We start from the raw sequence: 22121 nt of genomic DNA, 5'->3' as shown, positions 1-22121 counted from the left end.
GTTTGTGGGGTTCAGTTAGGTTTTTATTTTTAAACTGTAGGCAATAGAGGCTCATGAAAAAACTATAAACTATGCAGGATGCAGAAAGTGAATACTAAACATTGTTCTCCCAAGGTAGCATTGTTAATGCTTTCTTAACATTTTTCCGAAATTGTGTGTGTACATGTAGGACTGTATGTGTGTGTTTTTTCCACAAATGGGTTCATAGTATAAATAGTACTTTTGCCATTATTATTGTTCACTCGGTACTATATGGAGAGATCTTTCCTTATCATTACACATAAATTGTAGTTGGTTCATTTATTTTTTACCAGTCCCCTATTGGACACTTAATTTATTTCCAGGTTTTGTGTGGGGTTTTTTGCTTTGTTTTGTTTGCTTCTACCAACTGCACTGCTGTGACTTCCTTGCACAATATGTCTTTGCACACTTGTGTCCTTATATTTTTCTGGACGATAAATTTCACGAGGATTGCTATTCAAAGAATAGTTCCATTTTGAAGTTAATAAATAATGCCAAATTGATTCCCCAAAGCTGTGCTGATTTGCAGTCCTCCCAACAGTGAGGTGCTTGCTTCTTCGAGTACACACTCACCAACCCTTTCAACCTTTGTCAGTCTAATGTGTACAAAGATGATATCTAATGTTTGAATTTTCATTTCTGTGGTTGTTATTGTTGTTGAACACTGTTTATCCTATCTTCCTAATTTTTCTAATTCTTTTTCTCCTTATATCTTTACTTATTTTACTATTAGGTTGTACATTTTTTCTTACTAATGTGTATAGTAAGGAAATTTGTTTGTTGTTATATGTGTGTTTTACTAATTTATCATGTCTTTCAACTTTATAGTGTTTTTTATCATATAAAAATAGTAAATTTTTAGTATTCAAATTCATTTATTTTCCTTTGAGGCATATGTGTTTATTGGCACCATATTTTAGAACAGCCTCCTAAGTGGGATGACCATATGTTCTAGTTTGCCCCTGTTATCCTAGTTTAAATATTAACAGCACCTCCATTCATTCTTACCAGGTTCTCATTTGGGTAATAAATTATATGGCTATCAAGTTTCTTAAAGTGTGTATTTTGAGAAAGTCCACAGAGTGATACTCATCAAGTACCACTGGTTTTACATTTTAAGCGATAAATTCTTAGGACAAGATACCCAAGATAGATTCCCAGGGGTCCAGTTCTGGTCTGTGATACATATATTGAACCCTCGAGTACAGAGAGCATTTTGAGATGCAAGAGAAAATATAAAGAAGAAAATACGTATAAAATTTTAATAAAATCTATCATTACACTCTATATTTTCCTCAGAATTAAGGGAGAGTGCTGCAGATGATGGGAAAAATATAAATTGTTGGCCATGAATAGAGTTTGCCTGAGTGAAATGTTTTGCTAGGTTTTGCATTGACAAAATCAGTATGACTTTCTCAAGGATGTGTATGGATATCAGCTCAGGTGGTGGTTGTTGTTTAACCTTTATTTGTGGTATAACAATCATCCAAAGAAGTGCATTAATCGTGAGTTTGTAGGTCAGTGATTTCTCACAAAGTGTACATACCTTTGTAACCACTATACTTGTACCTCCTCGAAAGGTAGCTACAGTCCTGACTTGTAACATCATAGATTAGTTCTGCCTGGTTTTGAATGTTACTTAAATGGAATTATACAGTATCCATCCTTTTGTGTGAAATTCATCCTTGTTTTGTTTGTAGCAGTATTTTGTTCCTTTTCATTGCTTTCTGGTGTCCTAGAGTGTGAATGAATATATCACAATTTATTTATCCATTTTACTACTGAAGGAATGTGGGTTGTGTCCAGTGTTCTGGCTTATTATAACTAGTGCTGCTATGAATATTGTTATGTATATATTTTGATGCATGTGTGCATTCATATCTAGGCGTATAAATTGGGTAATAGAGTATCCATATGTTCATATTTGGTAGATATTGTTTAACAGTTTTCCAAAGTAGTTGTGCCATCTAACACTCCTACCAGCAGTCCACATCTTTGCTGATGTTTGGAAATGTCAGTCTGAATTTTAGCCATCCTGCTGGGTGTGTAGTGGTCTCTCAGTGTAGCTTTAATGTGTATTATGAATGAAATCGAGCACTTCTTCATATTCTTTTGTGAAGTGTCTGTTAATGTCCCTTGTCCATTTTTCTATTGGATTGTCTGCTTGTAAGGATTTGTAAGGATTCTTTCCATATTCTAGATACTGGTTCTTTATTAGTTATGTGTGGCAAATGTCTTCTCCCACTCCCTTAATCTTAATACTGTCTCTTTGTTTTATTATAGTCCTTTTTAACAATCTTTTATTTTATGGTAAGTTCTTTAGTATGTTCCGTTTAAGAAATCTTTTTATTGAAATATTCTCTTCTATTGACTCCTAGAAGCTTTATGATTTTACTTCTCTAAACCATCTGAAATTGACTTTTATGCAGGGGATTAGCTGTAGGTTACAGATTAAGTTCCTTTTGTCTTCTCAGATGGTTACCAGTAAAACAGTATTATGTTGTTTTTGTTTTGTCTTTGACAAGACCATTCTTATTGCTCAGCAGTGTTATTTTTGATAGTAAATCAAGTATCCTTGTGTATATATATGGGACTTTTTTTTCTGGACTGTGTTCTGTTCCATTGGTCTTTATGTCCATGTTTGTGATGTACCACAGTGTCTTCTTAATTTACTATAACATATCTGACAGTGTAAGAGCACACTCCCCCCTCCATACATACACAGTTTGTTCAAGATTATGTAAGCTCTGCTTAACTCTTTGTATTTGTGCATACATTTTATTGTCAATTTTTTTAAAACTCATAAAGGCAATGGGAATCATTGAGGTCTGAGTGTGATAATGATCAAAAGTTTTGTACAAGATTTTAATAAGGTCAGCACAAATCTAGACTCTTTTATTAAGACTAAAGAATGTCCTTGTTATTTCAGCATTGGTCTTATATTCTCTTGTGTGCTACCCAACTGGCCTTATTTTTGTTTTTTTAAAAGCTAAGTGTTAAAGAACATACTTGTTTGAAGTTTCATAGAGAGTTTATAAGTTTATTAAAAAACATTCAGACTAAGAATATAATGAAATAATCTTGGTGTTTTGTTTTCTTTTTTTTTTTTTTTTTTTTTTTTTCAGAACATCTATGATAACAGTTTTCGGTAAATTGAACTTTCTCAAGAATTCTCTGAAGGAACCAAGTAGGATTTTCTAACATCATGACTTAATCTGAATGCAAGAACAAGAAATAAGTTTTATCTCTAAATATAATGAAGGGCTGTGTGTAAACACAGACCCTGACTCAATTCTAATGAGTATTTTAGACATGAGTTTACATCGGCAAATGGGTTCAGATCGAGATCTTCAATCTTCTGCTTCATCTGTGAGCTTGCCTTCAGTCAAAAAGGCACCCAAAAAAAGAAGAATTTCAATAGGCTCTCTGTTTCGGAGGAAAAAGGATAACAAACGTAAATCAAGGGAGCTAAATGGCGGGGTGGATGGAATTGCAAGTATTGAAAGTATACATTCTGAAATGTGTACTGATAAGAACTCCATTTTCTCTACAAATACCTCCTCTGACAATGGATTAACTTCCATCAGCAAACAAATTGGAGACTTTATTGAGTGCCCCTTGTGCCTTTTGCGGCATTCTAAAGACAGATTTCCTGAGATAATGACTTGTCATCATAGATCTTGTGTGGATTGCTTACGACAATATCTAAGGATAGAAATTTCTGAAAGTAGAGTTAATATCAGTTGCCCAGAATGTACTGAACGATTTAATCCCCATGATATTCGCTTGATATTAAGTGATGATGTCTTGATGGAAAAATATGAAGAATTTATGCTAAGACGGTGGCTCGTTGCAGATCCTGATTGTAGGTGGTGTCCAGCTCCAGACTGTGGGTAAGAAGATTTTGTTTGATTTTTCTTGAGTTAATTTTTTTCTCTGTGGATAAAATAAGAATTTGCTCAGCTTTACTCAAAAGAAAAATCTTAACGTGCCAGGTAATTCTTTTCATTGACTAGACAAACATGTATTTGACGCGTACCATGTGTCAAGTACAGGGTTAGACATTAAAAGCAGGAATCTTTTCTTACTCATTTTTATATTGTCTCTGCATCATATATTCACTTAAGAGCATTGTCAGAAGAAAAGGATAAGATGATAGAATATAGGATCTAGTCATGAACAAATTGATGTTCCCCAACTATTTGGAGAACTTTTATTTTGGTATAATAGATGAAATGATCATGTTTGCTTTTGGTAGGGGAGTCAGTTGTATAAACTTAAATGACCTTTTTGAAAGGTACCTTCACATGTGCCTCAGTATGATGTGTTCATGTTGGAATACATAAGTATTGCGAGTATCGAGATCTAGAGGTTATGTAATAACTTCATCTGCCTCAAGTTTTTTTAACTACAAATACCATTTTTCCAATATTTAAAATAAAATAATTTACTTATATTTGATTGTTATGTTAACAGCAGCCCCTGTTTATAGAGCATTTACTATGTACAGTTGTCCAAACTAGGAAGAAACAGTCATATGCTTCTCAAGACTAATGAGAGCCATAAACACTGAATGTGATTTAGCGTAGCATTAGTAAGCCAGAGATTGTAAGTAAGAGTTTGAGAAAATCCAAAACTTCAAGACCACCTGGGTGTAATCAGAGACAAGGCTGGGATGTGAGTTTATAATTTACCAAATGACAATGTCAGGACTCCAATCAAGTTAATTATCAAAAGCTTGTGTAGTAGCAGATTTTCAGATTGCATCTAGTCTATGAATTCCATAATTTTAAATGAGAAAAGTCATCATGCTATTTAACATTTTATGAATTCATTAGTTGTATGAAGGACTCAGAGATTCTGTTCAGTATCAAATTAGTGCTGTGCTCTCCTGTACTGCATGTACTATAACATAAATAACAAAATAATATGTTAGAGATACTATTTAAACTGGGCCAAGATAGACTGTGCTTCCAGGTATATAGTAGAAGCTAACTCTGGGACCCATAAAAGGCTAAACTCTTCAAAGAAAAAGGTGGGGGAAAAACAGGGATAATGAGCAATACCTCTAAATAACTTGAGCGGGAGACAGTATTCTGTCAGACAACAGCTTAGATAAAATTGTATCACTCTTGATCCCTTGGACACCTGCACAATTTTACTTGTGCGAGTGCACATTCATTAGAGTGGATTTCAATTTGAATAGCATATTTTGGGTTAAAAAATTCCTTTTGCAAATCATTATAGCAAATACTCCTATAGTAAGCGTTCAAATAGTAAGAAATATATTGGTTTTAATTTTGAGAAAAAGTGTGATTTTCTGTCTTTCTTGGAACCCCAGGGTAACAGATATTTCACAAGTTTCTTCAAGCATTTAGTAACTTTATAGTGTGCAAATAATGGGACAAATTAAAAGGAGGCATAATTGTCAGAACTTGTGACCAGGAGAGATTGAGAGGATAAATCCAGGAGCACAAGCTTTCTGGTCACTAAACAGGTATATTCTCTCGTGCTGGTTGATGGACCATATCATCATAATGAATAATATCAGTGCTGTTAACCCAATAGAACACAATAGATAGGGCTGACATAGATTCTAGCTTGTATAAGAATTTGATCTGGGGGGAAGCATGCCAAACCAACTGAGAAAGGATTGATGATTCAATATATACAATTGTGAAAATCAGCTATTTGAAGGGAAAAAATTAGATTGTCACCACACATAATAAATCAAAAAATCAAAACAGATTACAGAGGTAAGTTATATAAATAAAATAAAAAATTAGGCTAAAAGAAAATATTAGTGAATGATTAGCTCACCTACTGCATAGTATTTAGGAAAATTGAACACACACTTAACCCTTATAACTTAGAAGATCTACTCCTAGTTAAATACATTAGAGAAACTCTCTACTTGTGTGCCAGGAGACATCTGGTTAGGAGACATGTTTAAGAATGTTCATAATAACAAACAAAAACCCGACAAATGTTCATTCAGTAAAATGGATACATACATTTATTTTCATGGTTACCTCTTGCAAGGAGGAAGAAGCGATATAAACTTTGAGGGGCAATCAGGGGACTTCTGAACTCACAGATAAATAAGATAATCATAAGTTCTGATTTGCCCAGGATAGTTCCAATTCATGCTTATGGTACTGATGTAAGTTTTACCAGCATTACCTTTTTTTCTCAAGTGTTACAGTTTAGTTTGTGTATTAGATGATCACCCTAGTGACACTGTTGTTGTGTGGTAGATGCAGGTGGGTATTTGTTTTATTGTTCTTTATGAATCATTTAGTATATATGACATTTCTCAGTAAATTTTTTCATAATCTCATACTTTGAGGTATTTTGCACATTTTTTTTTCTTTTTGAGACTTCATTGTTTAAAAGTAAAATGGCTTAGTATTCTAAATATTTTGGAGAGGGTAACTTAAGTGTTAAGTATAAAATACCATAAAATAATGGAAACACCTTCATTAATAGATTGTTATTGGGAAGACAACCACTATATTGTCATATAAGTTTAAAAACCCTTGAGTAATTTGGCTATAAATTAATTTTTTTGTTTAGGTGATTATCAATAGTCTTATCTACAAATGACAAAGAAAATATGTTACAGAGATTATTTTTACTTATGTATTTTCATTTATATTTGATTTATGCTGGCTTTGTAAATTGTTAAGAGCATATTTTATATACTTGATTACATTATAGATTTTATGGTTGTGTTATGTAGATGTTACCCAGTAACAAAAAATTTATATGTATACTTTGAAAATATAGAATACTGCATAAGCTGTCGTTAAAAGTTTCAGTTTTACTTGTCATGAGCATGGACAGACCTGACTTTGAATCTCTATCCTATCATGTTGTTATAAGGATTGAAATAAGTCTTTAATGTTATTGCTGGCATAATTCCTAGCACACAGTAAGCTTTTTATAGCTGTTTATCATTCCTTATCTTCATTTCTGAAGTTTTGTTATTATTTTTCTTAAATCAGTCATTCATTCAAATAGTTGATACACCTATGTGCCAGGTACTGGAGATTTTTAATGAAGAAAAGATGAAGATCCCTGCCCTCTTGGAACTTATTAAAATCTTTGGATGTGCGGAGGGAAATTTCTAATTTAAACTCCATTTATTGTTTAAATCTAGCACAAGGAACACTGGTAAATATCTGACTGTTCGGCAGTTATTCATAGCAGTACTTAGGCAGCAGGGCTAGGACCGTAAGTGTGTGTGTAGCATTTTCACCCCTTTTATTATACAGCACACTTGGAAGGTTTCTTTTTTCCTGAAATAAATGTGAAATTGTAAGTTTTCTCCTTTGCATTTGATACTTACCAATATAACCATTTTCCGCATCTGATACCAGTTTTTTTAAACATGTAACACACTTTGAGAAATATTGCCCTTAGCTCAGAGTAGAGAGAAAAACTGACCTGGTTTCTACTTGAGATCTCTGAGGGTTTCTGACCTAATATTCTTTTCTCAGGGCCAGGGCAGATTAAGCTAGTTTAAAGGACAGTACGTATTTCTAAAAACCCCTCTTGAGAAGGGGCCTAGAAGGCCAAACCTGTGTGCTGTGATTTAACCAGGGTGAAGTTAGCTAGACTGTTTCTAGAACATGCTGATGCACACAGGTTCAGAGGAAAGTCTGGCTATGGCTGGGGAGAAGAACTAGGGTGAGGGGCATGTGGGAGGGGAAGCATAAAACTTGTCTTGGATAAAAGTATCTGATTACTTTCTGCCTAGTGGTCCTAGTTTGTACGTTGTCTAGGAAGATAGCTAAAAATTGGCATTCTGGTTTCTGTCATCACTTGTTTTAATTGGCTAAGACCACCCTTCTGCTAGCACACATTATCCCTGTCATCTCATGCAAGTGCTTCTGACTTTGCTGGGGAGCTTTGATTATGCAAGGGCATTAATTATACTAGAATATAATTAATGATTTCATGTCTGTGAGCCTCTCAAGAGCAAAAAAAAAGTATTTTTTCCTTGTAACCATAAGTTAACTCCCTGCTTAATAAAGAATTGTCGAATGAACAAATCTGACTATATGCCATTAATATGTCATATATCTTAGGAACAGTTAACAAACCATTTAAAGCAGTGTGCTCAACTGTAATCAGGTATGTTTAACTTTGAGCTAATTTGCTGACACTTAAATGACTAAATAATAACTTATTCTGGTGGAAGATAGAATTCACAGTGGAGTTTAAAAAATGGCACTATAGGCTTAGGAACTAAATAATGTGTATTTTTAGAATGTTTTTCTTTCCATATGACTGTCATTCCCATCCTACAAAGAAGGGTTTTAGCCATAACTTGCCCATCTTTTGACATGCCGGAAATGCTCTTGTAGGCTAACCTTTTAGAAATTTTATTCAGAGAACAGATCCAACTTTGATTTTCTCCCAAGGGAACAAGTACGTGTGTCTTAGAAAACAAGAACCAGATTGATAATGTAAGACACAGGAAACGTATCTGCTTTCTCTAATTAGTTAGCTAAAGAAGTTAGCTTTAGGTATATATGCAAAATGGCTTCCACCCCTAAACTAGACAGACTTCTGCAAATAGTCTGGGATAATTCTCTGTAACTGTAGGATTCTCCTGCAGCATGTAGTGGGGAGCAGAGCAGAATGTATCTTCTCTGGGAAAGCAGATCCTGAAAGAGAGAACCAGGAGATGAGCCTCACTTTGTCTAGACCGTCTCTCAAATATAGTCAATCAAACAAGTCACTCCTTTTCCACTGGAGTAATAGTAACTTCTTGCTAGTGGAAACATGAGCCTGTTGATTTGGATATAAAACTTGACTTTCCCCCTTAACTGGATCAAATAATTTTGATATTTCTGATTATATTTTCTTTGTTCTTTAAAGGTTGTGTTAAAGCTTTGTGCTTTTGGGAAAAAAAGTTATCGGGACTCCTGGATAATCTTTTATTCTTGTTTCTCGTTTTTTAATTAAAATTTTTATTGAGACTGTTAGGTATTTCTTAGGATTACATTTCATGTTAGTTATAGGTTGTTCTTCTTGCTTGTGTCTTCATAAGGAATTTGCTCTGGGCCGAATATACTGTTCTAGTTGTTATCCCTGCTTCCTCAGTGCTAATTGGTAGGACTGTAGTACTGCGAAGCACTCCCAGAATATAGAAGTCATGGTCCAATAAATTTGGGAAATAATGTTTACCATATATGTACACTCTGTATGTAACATTGGTATATTAAAAGTTATTTTAGCAAATCCTGTAGTAAGTAAACAAACAAAAAAGCACTTTAATTTTGCTTACCATGTCCCTAACTTGACCATTGAGTTCTTCCTTAGTCTGGGTCACCTATTAACAATCCAGAGAATAGAAAATATTTCTCGAAAAACTGCCTTATTTCAGTCCCTTCCTATTTCCCCACTTTCTTCCTATCCCTCCACTCCTGCTAAGTAGGAAGGTTTAAGCATTTCAGGTAGCTAGAGCCCTCCAGCTGAAGAATAGAGACAGAAAGTAAGACTTGAGTTAAACAAGGGGTCATAGAAGGAAATGGAACTATCTTCTAAACCAAGGTTTGGGTACTGGTTAAGCCAGAGATAGTTAGTTAGTTAGTTAGTATTATTCAGTTATTTCTGTGACCTTCTTCTGAGCCTATTCTTTTCCCAAATAGTAATGCACCAGAGCAGAGAGACTCCTGAAATTTTTCTTTAAAGCAAATATTTTGTGTTTAATTTAATTTTATTATTTATTTCCATTATAATTTGAGAGCTATTTTTCAGTGGAAAATAAATTTGGCTCCCACACAGTGAAAGTCACTTTCAAGAGTCCTAACATTTTGTTTTCAAAATATATGAATGCTATGTACATTTAATTCCTTGATGTATTACAGAATGTGCCTAACACGGTTATTATTAGGATTGAGTATGTATAAGAATGGAACACTTACATAATAAGCACTCAACAACTGTTTGCATAAGAATAAACTTCTAGACAAACTACCTTAACTTTTGTAGTTATAAATATACACATTTGTGAAAATATTTGGTTAGTACTATTAAATATAATCCTATTTTTCTTTGGAATTTGCTCAGATTGAATGGGACTAAATTGTTTAGCTCTGGGGTATGGTATCTTAGCTTTTCTATTACTAAGTACTGTGAAGTAGCATAAAACAAGTTTGATGTACTGTAACATTTGAGTATATATGATATGCTGTGAACTAATTCTCTTCCTCTCTCCCACCTGTCCTCTCCTCTCTTTCGCTGTCTTCCTCCCTCCCTGCACGCATGTGTGTGCACACACAAACACATGTGTTGTGTGTTTTTATTATTCCAGTTTTTGAGATGCATCAAAACCTAAATTTTCAGCAAAAGCGAAGTGGCCATATGTTAATTGATACTCATCCAAGGCTAAAGTCAAATATCATCAATTTGACTGATGTGATGAACTTCTGGGATACAAGAATAAATATAAAATTTCAAGAAATATTTTTATAAAATTAGTGATCAGATATTAAATGTTTGACATAATAAAGCAGATATAATTACTCTACATGTCAGCTGTTAGTTTGCTCCTGAAAATTATGCTGCATATTTGAAAAATTCTAGATTGATAGTCGTTATCTATAAGCAGTCATTTTCAACAAGCTTAAGTATCTAGACCCCAAACTATAAGGAATTTTCATATTAAAGCAATTTATGAAGCTGTTTGGAAGTTTATTGAGAAGAAAATGCATTTTGAGTCCTCAGTTTTCTCTGTTTTCTTGCCATACCCTTTCATTTTATTATGGATAATTTACTAGATTTTGGAACTTCTCTTGTTAATGAAATTTTTAAATGGCAAAATTGACCTGCTTTTTTTTTTTTCTGACCTTTTGCTTTTAATTCTTCTGGTCCAGATGTGAAGAATTCCCTAATAGAACTTTCTCTTGAAAGGCTATCTCTAGATAGCATAAATCACTAAGTAGAAATTAAGTCACTTCTTTAAAGTTTTGTTTAGATATACTAGTATACTCTACAAAGATTAGAATTATGATATAGCCTAATTTTATTAATCTGCCTCATCTATTTTGTAAATATTAATTTGCTTAGAAAGGATAAGTTCTTAGTTTATCTAGTTTAACACTCTATATTCATCTTTACTGTAAATCTGTTTCCTTATTTATTTGAAAAATTTTGTTTGTATCTAAAGTTGGCTCTCACAATCATACTAAGAATGATTGCATTTTATTCTCGCAACACAATGTATACTTATACTTCAGTTGTCCAGTAAAATTTCACTGTATAAAGCAGTAAGATTTTTACTCTTATCCCTAGAATGGTTATCAATGTTTATTCTTAAATGGATATTCAGATATTAATGTTCAGTCTAAGTGACATACATTTATTTATATTGATGTAGAAATGATCATAACTTATATGATCACATGGTCATTAATCAAACATAAATGCAGAGGTTTGAAGCCATCATTTGCTTATTTGGCCTACTACAGATCAAGGCCAGGACTGAAGCTGATTTTTGGCTGAATATTGAGGCTAAGCCAAAGTCAGTGAATCCCTTTTTTATGTTTGGGAATACTTAGCTGTAGGGAGATTATGTTACTTATATAAAATTATGCAGGTAATAAGTAGTGGAAGTGGAACTTGAACCAGGTAGTCTAAACTTTTCTTCTAGGGGGAAGGTATAGCTCATGTGGTAGAGCACATGCTTAGCATGCACTAGGTCCTGGGTTCAATCCCCAGTACCTCCTCTAAAAATAAATAAGCCTAATTGCCTCCCCCCCAGAATAGTAATAGTAGTAATCTGTAAATAAGTAAACCTAATTACCTTCCCCTCCCCCCAAAAAAACAACCAAACAGAACTTTTCTTCTGCCATTATAAATTGCGACTGACTTAAAAACAAAAAAAAAGTTGGGCTTAGCGTTGTCCTCTGTACACACACAGATTTCCCCATTCTGTCATTCCTCTTCCCTTCTTCCTTCAGGAAAAAGTGGAATAAAAAAGAGGTTTAGAAGAGAATGTCATTTCCTTTTCATTGAAATTACAGTTAAAGAGACTGCTTTAGATTATGAGTTGGGAGAAGATAGGCTTTGAAGAATTTTTTTCTTTTTATTGAGATTGCAGTGAATAAGCCCTCAGGGAAATATTAAAGCTCAGGGAAATGAAACTTTGCTAGATTACCCCATGTTGATTAAAATTGTCTTCAGTTCAGTCACGTTTGAAGGTATTTATGATAGACAGTGGTAATTGGAGAATTGGTCTGTCAGAAATAAATTGGAATTTAAAATGTAAAATTTGGAGTTCGAGGGTTTTGTTTTGTTTTGTTTTGTTTTAGCACAGGCCATCTGTTTGTCCTCCTTGCTTGGCCCTGCAATAAATCTTTCTTTGCTCCAAAAAAAGAAAAAAGATACAAAATTTAATTTTAAAGAACGAGATACTAAGGGAGCAATAGGTCCAAAAATAGAGGAACTTCTTGACTTAAAATTTTGCATAATTTAATAGATTATCTTGAAATTCAGTAAAATCTCACTTATAACTATTATTTAAAATTTATTGCCTTTAACAAGAGAAACCCTGAAAATTCCCGTAAATTTCTAGGCAAAAGGAAATGTTTGCTATTTACAAAAGCCTCTTACACATAAATGACTTGTTTCTCTTACAAAGAGAACCAGAAGCCCCTAGACTTTTTAATTGAAAATTTTATTGAGATAATTGTGGGTTTATGTGTAGTTGTAAAAAATAATAGAGAAATTCTGTGTATCCTTCACCCAGTTTGCCTCAGTGTTACCATTTTGCAAAGCTATAAAATAGTATTATAACCAGGATATTGGCATTGATACAATCTACCTATCTTATTCAGATTTCCCCAGTTTTACTTGTACTTATTTGTGTGTGTGTATTTAGTTATATACCATTTTATCACCTGTAGATTTATCTACCACCACAGTCAAGGTACTGAACAGTCCATCACAACAAAAAACCCTCATATTGCTCATTTTAAATACATCCATCTCTCTCTTGTCCACTCCCACCCCTACCTCATCTCTAACTTCTGACTACCACTAATCTGTTTTCCATTTCTAAAATGTTATTGTTTCAAAAATGTTATGTAAATGGAATCACAAAGTATGTTAACTTTTTAAGATTGAATTTTTTCACTCAGCATAATTCCCCAGAGATTCACCTAAGTTGTTAAGTGTATCAGTAGTTTAATTTTTGTTGTTAAGTAGTATCCCATGGTACGTATGCATCATAGTTTGTTTAACCATTCACCTGTTGAAGAACATCTGGGCTGTTTCCAGTTTGGGGCTATCACAAACAAAGCCACTGTAAACATTTGTGTGAACATAAGTTTTCATTGCTCTGAGATAAATGCCAAGAGTGCCCAGAATTTAAGTCAGAAAAAAATTTTAAGTGCCAAAAATATTAACTCAGAAAATAGATATTAGGTCTAATCATAAATCTACTTACTGTTCTCAGTCTTATCTGAAGCAAAAAAACAAATTTCCTAATTGAGAAATAAAAATTTGTGTACTTTTTGGTAGAAGATTGGCACCAGAGACCACTTCTGCCATGCATCTAATAAACAAAAATATGAGAATTTATGTGTAAATATAAGATACTCACAAGATGTAAGAATTGGCCTCACTTACTATTGAGTGACAGATGTAACATTCATAGTTATTATCATTTTAAATAGGTAATTTTTTTATCTTTCTGATTTTAAAAGTAACAAATAACTGTAAAAATTAGAAATGTAGAAATATATAAAGAAGAAAAACCCTCATACCAGAAAAACTACTGTCGGGATTTTTGGTGTGTTTCCTCTTGGTCTTTTCTATATGTATACAATACTAATTTAATAAAATTCTTATAAAATTGGGATTAGGCCAAATATATAGTTTGATATCCTGGTTAAAATTTGAAAGCTAAAAGTTAAAAATTAAACTTTAATAATGTTTTTTAGTCATTTATATGTCATCATTTGTAGATGACATTATTAATGTTGGGTTTATGACTGTTAGCTCATGCATAAATAGAAAACTTTTTCAGGAATACATTTAAGTTGGAAAATATTTTTACTTAATGAATATCTCTTATTTTACATCATATTTTACATCTTTTTTCCTGTTCTTTCAAGGTATGCTGTGATAGCATTTGGATGTGCTAGCTGTCCAAAATTAACTTGTGGGCGAGAAGGCTGTGGAACAGAGTTTTGCTACCATTGTAAACAGATTTGGCACCCCAATCAGACCTGTGATGCTGCTCGACAGGAGAGAGCCCAGAGTTTACGTCTGAGAACTATACGTTCTTCCTCTATCAGTTATAGTCAAGAGTCTGGAGCAGCAGGTATTTACATCTAACTTTTTTTAGTAAAATTTTGACACATACAGGAATTATTTTGATAAAAAATGCCATATTCAGTCCCTGTCTCCTTTTAGTTTTCGAAAGTGTTTTACATGTTAGTATTTCTGTCCCAGAAACATTCTTTCCTGTGGAAGAAAGTGGTATTGAGATTGGAGAGATTTTATTGTTAAAAAAAAGGAAGTGTCAATAACTTATGTAACTGATAGCTGAAGATGGTCTGAAACTGTGAAGGTGTTTAATGCAAAGCTTAGCAAATGTTTTCATTAAAATATTACTTTTGAATGTATCACCCTTAAATTATTTCTAATTGTAAAAATATCACAGAGTTACAGATTTAAAACAGTATTTACTTTTGGAATTCTTTTCATTTACATTTTTTGCAAAATAATTCTTTTATTTACAGATACTGTAGGATCAAGGATTCATACCATAATGGGGAGTACACTAAGAACTTTGTGTCTTTGGCTGGGAATTTAAAAATTACCTGGAGTTCTATACATGAACAAACATGCATCTCATAAATCTCAAAAATTAAAAAAAAATCTGACCATCTTAATGTTCTTTGAATAAAAATTCAAAAAATTAATATTTTACATTCATAGAATTTTCGTTGTTTATTGGAATTTCAGTCATTTTTTTTAAAAAATTCACTTTTCTTATTGATTGTAAAAGGGAAAAATTTGGAATATACAGAAATTTATGAAAAAAATTTACATTCCTACCAGCAGTGTGCTGAGGTAGTCACACACTTTATGCTACTAGAAAGAAATAAGGTCTTACTTGGATTTAAAATTAAATAAACTTTAAATTCAACACTTAATATTTTGCATAATGGACATGGATTTTCACATGTGTTTGCTAATTGACTTATTTCCTGTCCTGAAGATTTGGGGTGGAACTCCAAAGATACTAATAATAATTTGTCAGTATTGGTTCAAAAGCAATTCAGAGAGAACCCGAATACACCTAAACTTTCTTCTGCAGAGTCAGCTATAGCTATTAAATGGTGCAGTTGGAAATGATACCCCTTTTCTCTAAGTGGAGATGGATATTTACAGGACACAAAGACACATAGAGTAAGAGAATGGACTGTGGAATCAGACTGTCTGGATTTAAATTCTAGCTTCTCCACTTATTCTCTGTGTGACCCTGAGCAAGTTACTTGCCTTATCTGTAAAATGAAGATACTAATACTTAGGTCCATAAGGTTGAAACATTTCCAGGCTCAGAGTAAGTGCTCTGGCTATATGAAATAGGGAAACTTAAGAAACCACAGTCACCTGCTAGAGATACACATTTATCTGGACCATCTTTTTTTTTTTTTTTTAATGACTAAAAGATGTCTTTTGTTATTAATTTTAAAGTAAACATCGTGATTTAGTCATCCAGATGAATCTTCGTCTTCCTTATTGTAGTCACCATGGGAGATTTTATGTTTGTTTAAGCAGTGCTTAAACTTTGTTATGTTTGGCCATAACCTTTAGATCCTCATACATTCACTTTAAATTATCCTCTTAACATCAGTTTGGTTTCTGGGTATGACTAAGTCTTAACAACTAGGGTAACATACCAAGTTGAAACATTGGTTTGGGGTGGATCCAAAGTAAGATATGATTATATGATCATGAGGGTGTCTTCTTTTAATGTAAAGTAGCTTTGAAAGTAATTATGAAAGACAAACTTCCAAATGATTTGAGTTAAATAGTGGCATTGTTGGAATAAATTGCCTCCCAGGATGATTACTTTAAACTTTATTTGGAATTTTTCCATGTTGGTTTAAAAATCTTTATCTCATAGTTCAGAAAATTCAAAGTACATGCGTTTTTACCTACAGTGCTCCAAAACTCAGAGCTCTCAGAATAGATGTTTATGTGACAGTTTCTTCTGATTTAATCTATAAAAAATTTAAAACTTGAACTTGGTTTCTTGCTGACTTCTGAAAAGAAAAAAGGGAATTACCGTCTAAAATAGTTTTATAAATTCCTGTTATTCCAGGTATTTTGGTATTTTTTGTGTGTCTCATTATCATTATACTTTAAAAAATAGTCTGCACTTTTAATAATTGCTTGGTGTAATAGTTATAATTGGTTGGCTGTTTCTAATCAGTCACCTGAAGATAAATAAGTATGCTTAATCATATGATACATTAAATAATTTATATTATGATTATATTTGTCTTTAAACTGTATTAGTACTACATCAGCATGAGACTTAGAGCTAGGGAGTTAATACACTTAGAGTTGCACTTTAAATGAGACACATACTTTTCATTTTTGTTACCATATTTTTACCCCTTTATAAAAGTATATTTGACTCCCCACCGTCACCTCTATCCCCTACTACAGCCACCCCTAGAGATAACCACTGTTAATATTTTGCTGTAAGTTTTTACAGGTGATGTGGAGAGGTGGGATGGGGAAAGTTTTAAAACAAATTTTAAGAACATAGTATTTGTAACCTGTTTTTTTTAACATGACAATGGCCCATATTTTAACAATAAGTAGAAATACTGTAATTTAAAAAAATACACGAGCTTTGCCAAATACTTTGAATAGAAATGGCAAGCTTTTTTTTTAATATAAATGAGCTGTAGATTAATTGTTGTTTAGAGAATGAGGCATCATTTGACCGTATAATCAGTAAAACAGTTTTATTTAGGATTTTTGCTTTTTGACACTGTTTTGAGAGAAATATATTATCTAATGTGCACAATAAATTTTTTTTTTCTAGTTTGCTTTTAGGAAAAGAGACAAAGACAAAAAAGCTTTTTGTAGAAAAATAAGTATACAGAGAGTGAAAACTTGCAGGTACAGATACATAAAGAGACATATCAAAAATATATTGATTACGGTATTAATTCTCTAACATGTAGTTGTAGCATATTAAAAGGCTGTTTTGTGTTTTTTAGAACCATAGAATAAATGGAGATGTCAACTTTCAGTTTGTTCTGAATGCATATATCAGAGCCAAAGCCTGAGTCTCTGCTATCATCTCTAATTAGGATATGTACTGCTTGAGTATACTCTGGGATGAGGAAGTTTTATCAATTAATAGATCACTTAAGCAGATAGAATTAGCATTTTTTTAATTTGATGTACTAGACATTATATTAGCTATAAAAGCCAGCTTTTTTTCATTCATGCCCCAATGTTAAAAAAATTTTAGAGCAGAATTTTATGTTCTTTGGATCATTTAAATCATGACTTACAGATTTTTTTTTTTATTGAGGCACAGTCAGTTTACAATGTTGTGTCAGTTTCTGGCGTACAGCACAATGCCCCAGCCATACATGAACATACGTATATTCATTTTCACATTCTTTTTCACTGTAAGCTACTACAAGATACTGAATATAATTCCCTGTGTCATACAGTATGAACTTGTTTATCTATTTTATATATACCAGTCAGTGTCTGCAAATCTCGAACTCCCAGTTTATCCCTTCCCATCCCCCTCCCCCCTGGCAACGACAAGTCTGTATTCTGTCTGTGAGTCTGTTTCTGTTTTATATATAAATTCTTTTGTCTTTTTTTTTTAAATTCCACATATGAGTGATACCATATGGTATTTTTCTTTCTCTTTCTGGCTTACTTCACTTAGAATGACATTCTCCAGGGCCATCCACGTTGCTGCAAATGGCATTATTTTTATCATTTTTTATGGTTAAGTAGTAGTCCATTGTATAAATAAACCACAACTTCTTTATCTGATCATCTGTCGATGGACATTTAGAATGTTTCTGTGTCTTGGCTATTGTAAATAGTGCTGCTATGAACATTGGGGTGCAGGTGTCTTTTTTTAATTAAGGTTCCCACTGGTTATATGCCCAAGAGTGGGATTGCTGGGTCATATGCTAAGTCTAGTTTTAGTCTTTTGAAAAATCTCCATACTGTTTTCCACAATGACTGCATCAAATTGCATTCCCACCAACAGTGTAGGAGGATTTCCTTTTCTCCACAGCCTCTCCAGCATTTATAATTTGTAGCCTTTTGAATGATGGCCATTCTGACTGGTGTGAGGTGATACCTCATTGTAGTTTTCGATTTGCATTTCTCTGATAATTAGTGATATTGAGCATTTTTTCACTTACCTATTGGTCATTCGTATGTCTTCATTGGAGAATTACTTGTTTAGGTCTTCTGCCCATTTTTGGATTGAGTTGTTTGTTTTTTTCTTAAGTCATATGAGCTATTTATATATTCTGGAAAACAAGCTCTTGTCAGTCTAATCTTTTGCAAATATTTTGTCCCATTCCATAGGTGGTTGTTTTGCTTATGATTTCCTTCGCTGTACAAAAGCTTGTAAGTTTCATTAGGTCCCATTTGGGGTTTTTTTGCTTTTATTTCTATTGCTTGGGTAGACTGCTCTAGGAGAACATTGCTGAGATGTATGTGAGATAACGTTTTGCCTGTGTTTTCTTCTAGGAGATTTATTGTGTCTTGTCATATGTTTAAGTCTTTAAGCCATTTTGAGTTTATTTTTGTGTATGGTGTAAGGAAGTATTCTAACTTCATTGATTTACATGCAGCTGTCCAGTTTTGACTCATGGATATTTTTAATTTGCATATTCTAGTAATTATCATTTGTCTTGGTTTGGCTACATCAAGTTATCAGTTTGCTCAAAATTGCTTGAATTGTTAAAATACTAGTTGTGAGCATTGACCAGTTCTTAAGTTAAAAAACAGCTAAGTGAAGCACTGAGGAAACCCAAAATCACTGATAAAACACAGGTAAAATTTGACCATAAAACTTGTAGAAAGGAAGATAAAATGTAGCTTAATGCTTATCATGTAAGAAATTGGAACGAATACTTGAATTCCGTGACTAGCAGTATACAAATCTTTTCTTAACTGTCTATAGTAGTTACAAAATACAGGTGGCTACTAGTGACAGTGAATAATTGGTAGTTGCTAGTTAAATCGATGCCAAAGTTCAAAATCATCATATAATTGGAAATAACTCTTATCCTGTGTCAGTGATTCCTAAAGTTATGTACCACTTGATTTTAACTTGGCAATGTGTGCATTGTAACCATATTACTATGCACAAAGTATATAACAACAGCATTTGAACAAATGAATAAAATGGACAAAGATGATTAATTAAAAGCAATCAGGAGCATGATCAACATATGGTTGCTTTAATTCTGAAACTGTTTTCCATTAAGTGTTTATAATCCTTCCTTAGCCTCTTAGCTTCTCCCTTTTATTTAGGCTCTGATTCTTTGCAAGGCCCACCTGTCTATTGTATGAATTAAAATATGAGAAAAAGGCTGCTCTTCTACAGATGTCTGTATTGTTATTTTTACAGCATTCAAAGTTGATGTTACTTAGAAGAGAGAAGTAAACTCATAGTGCTTTTTGTATATAGTGCTTCAGATTACTATCAAATTGTCATTTCCTGTGTTCATTCACTAAAGGAACAGTATACAGAATATCTACATGTTAAGTGGAAACGGTTAGAAGAGAGAATATGAAAAGCCACTCATTGACACAGCTGTGGGGTCGGGACAAAGATAAATTTCATATAGTTCGCAGTTTGCCTAGAGCTGTCCTTGATTCTCATTTCTCTTGTTACTATTCTGTTATTCTTTGTCCTCAGTTTTCTCCTACTGTGTTTCGAAAATGTTTACAGTTTGAAAATTTAATCTAAAATATGTTCCTTTCTCAGAAGGAAAAGTGCATTATATACTAAAAATAACAGTACATGTTAAGATTCTTTGGCAGGACTACAATTGATAAACTACTAAAAATTATTTTTAGACCAGTTTCATATACTAAATGTCTCTTTGTTTTCCTAATAGCTGATGATATAAAGCCATGTCCACGATGTGCTGCTTACATAATAAAGATGAATGATGGGAGCTGTAATCACATGACATGTGCTGTCTGTGGTTGTGAGTTTTGTTGGTTGTGTATGAAAGAGATCTCAGATTTACATTACCTAAGGTAAGCTTGTAGAAGGGGCTGTTTATATCTAAATATAATTCTATATTGCAAGACAAAAAGACTTTTCTGGAAAAAGTATTATCCTAGGTATTTTTGAACTTGGGATTTATAAGATGCTTGAAGGGATCTGTTTTATTCTAATTACATGAATTTAACCGGAGCCCAATTATTATGCTAGTCACTTGGAATTAATAGTCAAAAATAAGAAACAGAAATTGCTTCTTTTTTTGTTTTGTTTTGTTTTTTGTTTAACTTGAAAGCTAGCATTTAATACCTTGTGTAATTATGCTAGGTCATAAATATTTCCATTTAATTTTCTCATATATAAATTTCTTCATTTAGGCCACAGAATGAGTTTATTGATATAATCAGATAGTTCTGTGCTGAAAACAGGGATAAAATAAGCATATTTTACATTAATTTACTCTTCAAAAACTAATGTAAGGTTTTGAGGCTAATGGAGGACTAAGGATAAATATTTAACCTCAATCCCAGTTATCAGTATCCTTTTACTATAGTTTATGGTGGCTTTTACCTTGATTTTTTGACTTTTAATGAACTCAGAATTCAAAGAAAGGGGGGGAAAACTCATTCCTAAGCTTGAGGCTTCTTTTACAGTCATTGCTGAACATACTATAGTAAGTTATTGTTCTGATGTTTTGCAGCAGTTACTTTACATTATAATTTTTTCCTTTAGTCCATCGGGATGTACTTTTTGGGGGAAGAAACCCTGGAGCCGAAAGAAGAAAATACTGTGGCAGCTGGGAACACTTGTTGGTGCTCCTGTAGGAATTGCTTTAATAGCTGGCATTGCTATCCCTGCAATGATTATTGGCATTCCTGTGTATGTGGGCCGTAAGGTAAACTGCATACTTCCTTGCTGATTTATTATCTTATTTTAAATCTTTAGATTTAGGATTGATGGTTTTGCTTTTTTATTTTATTTTTTGTTTATTTTGAAAGACAAAGATTATTTTCAGTATCATAAGTACAAAACAATTACTGTTTTTTCATAAGATAGTAAATTTTCAGTGTTTTACAAGCTTGTATGTATGTATAAAAAGTAGACTTGCTTTAAAATTATATGACTCTAAAACCTTTAGTACATTTACATTATAAATCAACTTTAAGTATAAAATACTTAAGTATGCACATCTGACATTTTTCTCATGGGTAGATCCTTATAAAGTCAGGTCTGTAAGAAGTTAATAGCTAAATAACATATGCCCTCAGATAAAGAATAATCAGCCAGTTCCTGAATTATTTCCAACTTTAATTCAAGGGTTTTTTTTTTTACTGTTATTAGTAAATATGCTGTTTTGTAGATTATAACAATCTTGTACAAGTCAGAACACCAATACTTACCACTGGCCTGAATGATGAATTATGCTTCATGAGTCAAGCAAATAATTTTTTTGAAAGATTAAAGGGATAATTTAGGAAGTGGCTAAGAAGTCTGCTGTTGCCTAAGTTAACAGAATCTCAGAATTGAGAAGTAACTTCAGAAATTATCTAATCCCAACCATGCACCCAAGCAGAACAAAGTATAGGAATTTTTTAAAAAGGGAAATAGCATTTGTTGAGTTCTAATTATATGGTGGGTGTTTTATGTACTTTGACTCATTTTAACCTCACAGCAATTTATATGTTAAACTTTTGAAGTTTAGGAAAATTTATGTAACTTATCTTCAGATACACAGAAAGAAACAGAACTGGGATGTAAACCCAAATGCATAAACCCTTAATATAAGATTCTTGATAAATTTCAAACTAGCCATTTGGGCATTTCAATG

The 22121-nt window shown here is 32.8% G+C and overlaps 1 protein-coding gene across 4 annotated transcripts in view; it reads left to right on the top strand.

Annotated features, from left to right (window-relative positions):
- The window catches only part of RNF19A (ring finger protein 19A, RBR E3 ubiquitin protein ligase), a 50603-nt gene that overhangs the window by 17766 nt on the left and 10716 nt on the right, over positions 1-22121 (top strand). For all 4 annotated transcript variants that reach the window (XM_074353068.1, XM_074353066.1, XM_074353067.1 and 1 more), the window contains 4 exons: positions 3147-3914; positions 14154-14362; positions 20184-20328; positions 21026-21188. In XM_074353068.1, coding sequence (XP_074209169.1) covers positions 3241-3914; positions 14154-14362; positions 20184-20328; positions 21026-21188 — 1191 coding nt within the window. In that variant the 5' untranslated portion in view covers positions 3147-3240. The remainder of the gene's footprint in view (positions 1-3146; positions 3915-14153; positions 14363-20183; positions 20329-21025; positions 21189-22121) is intronic.

This window comes from Camelus bactrianus, chromosome 25, assembly GCF_048773025.1.
Source record: "Camelus bactrianus isolate YW-2024 breed Bactrian camel chromosome 25, ASM4877302v1, whole genome shotgun sequence".
NCBI lineage: Eukaryota > Metazoa > Chordata > Mammalia > Artiodactyla > Camelidae > Camelus > Camelus bactrianus.
This window is presented reverse-complemented; position numbering and strand designations above follow the sequence as displayed.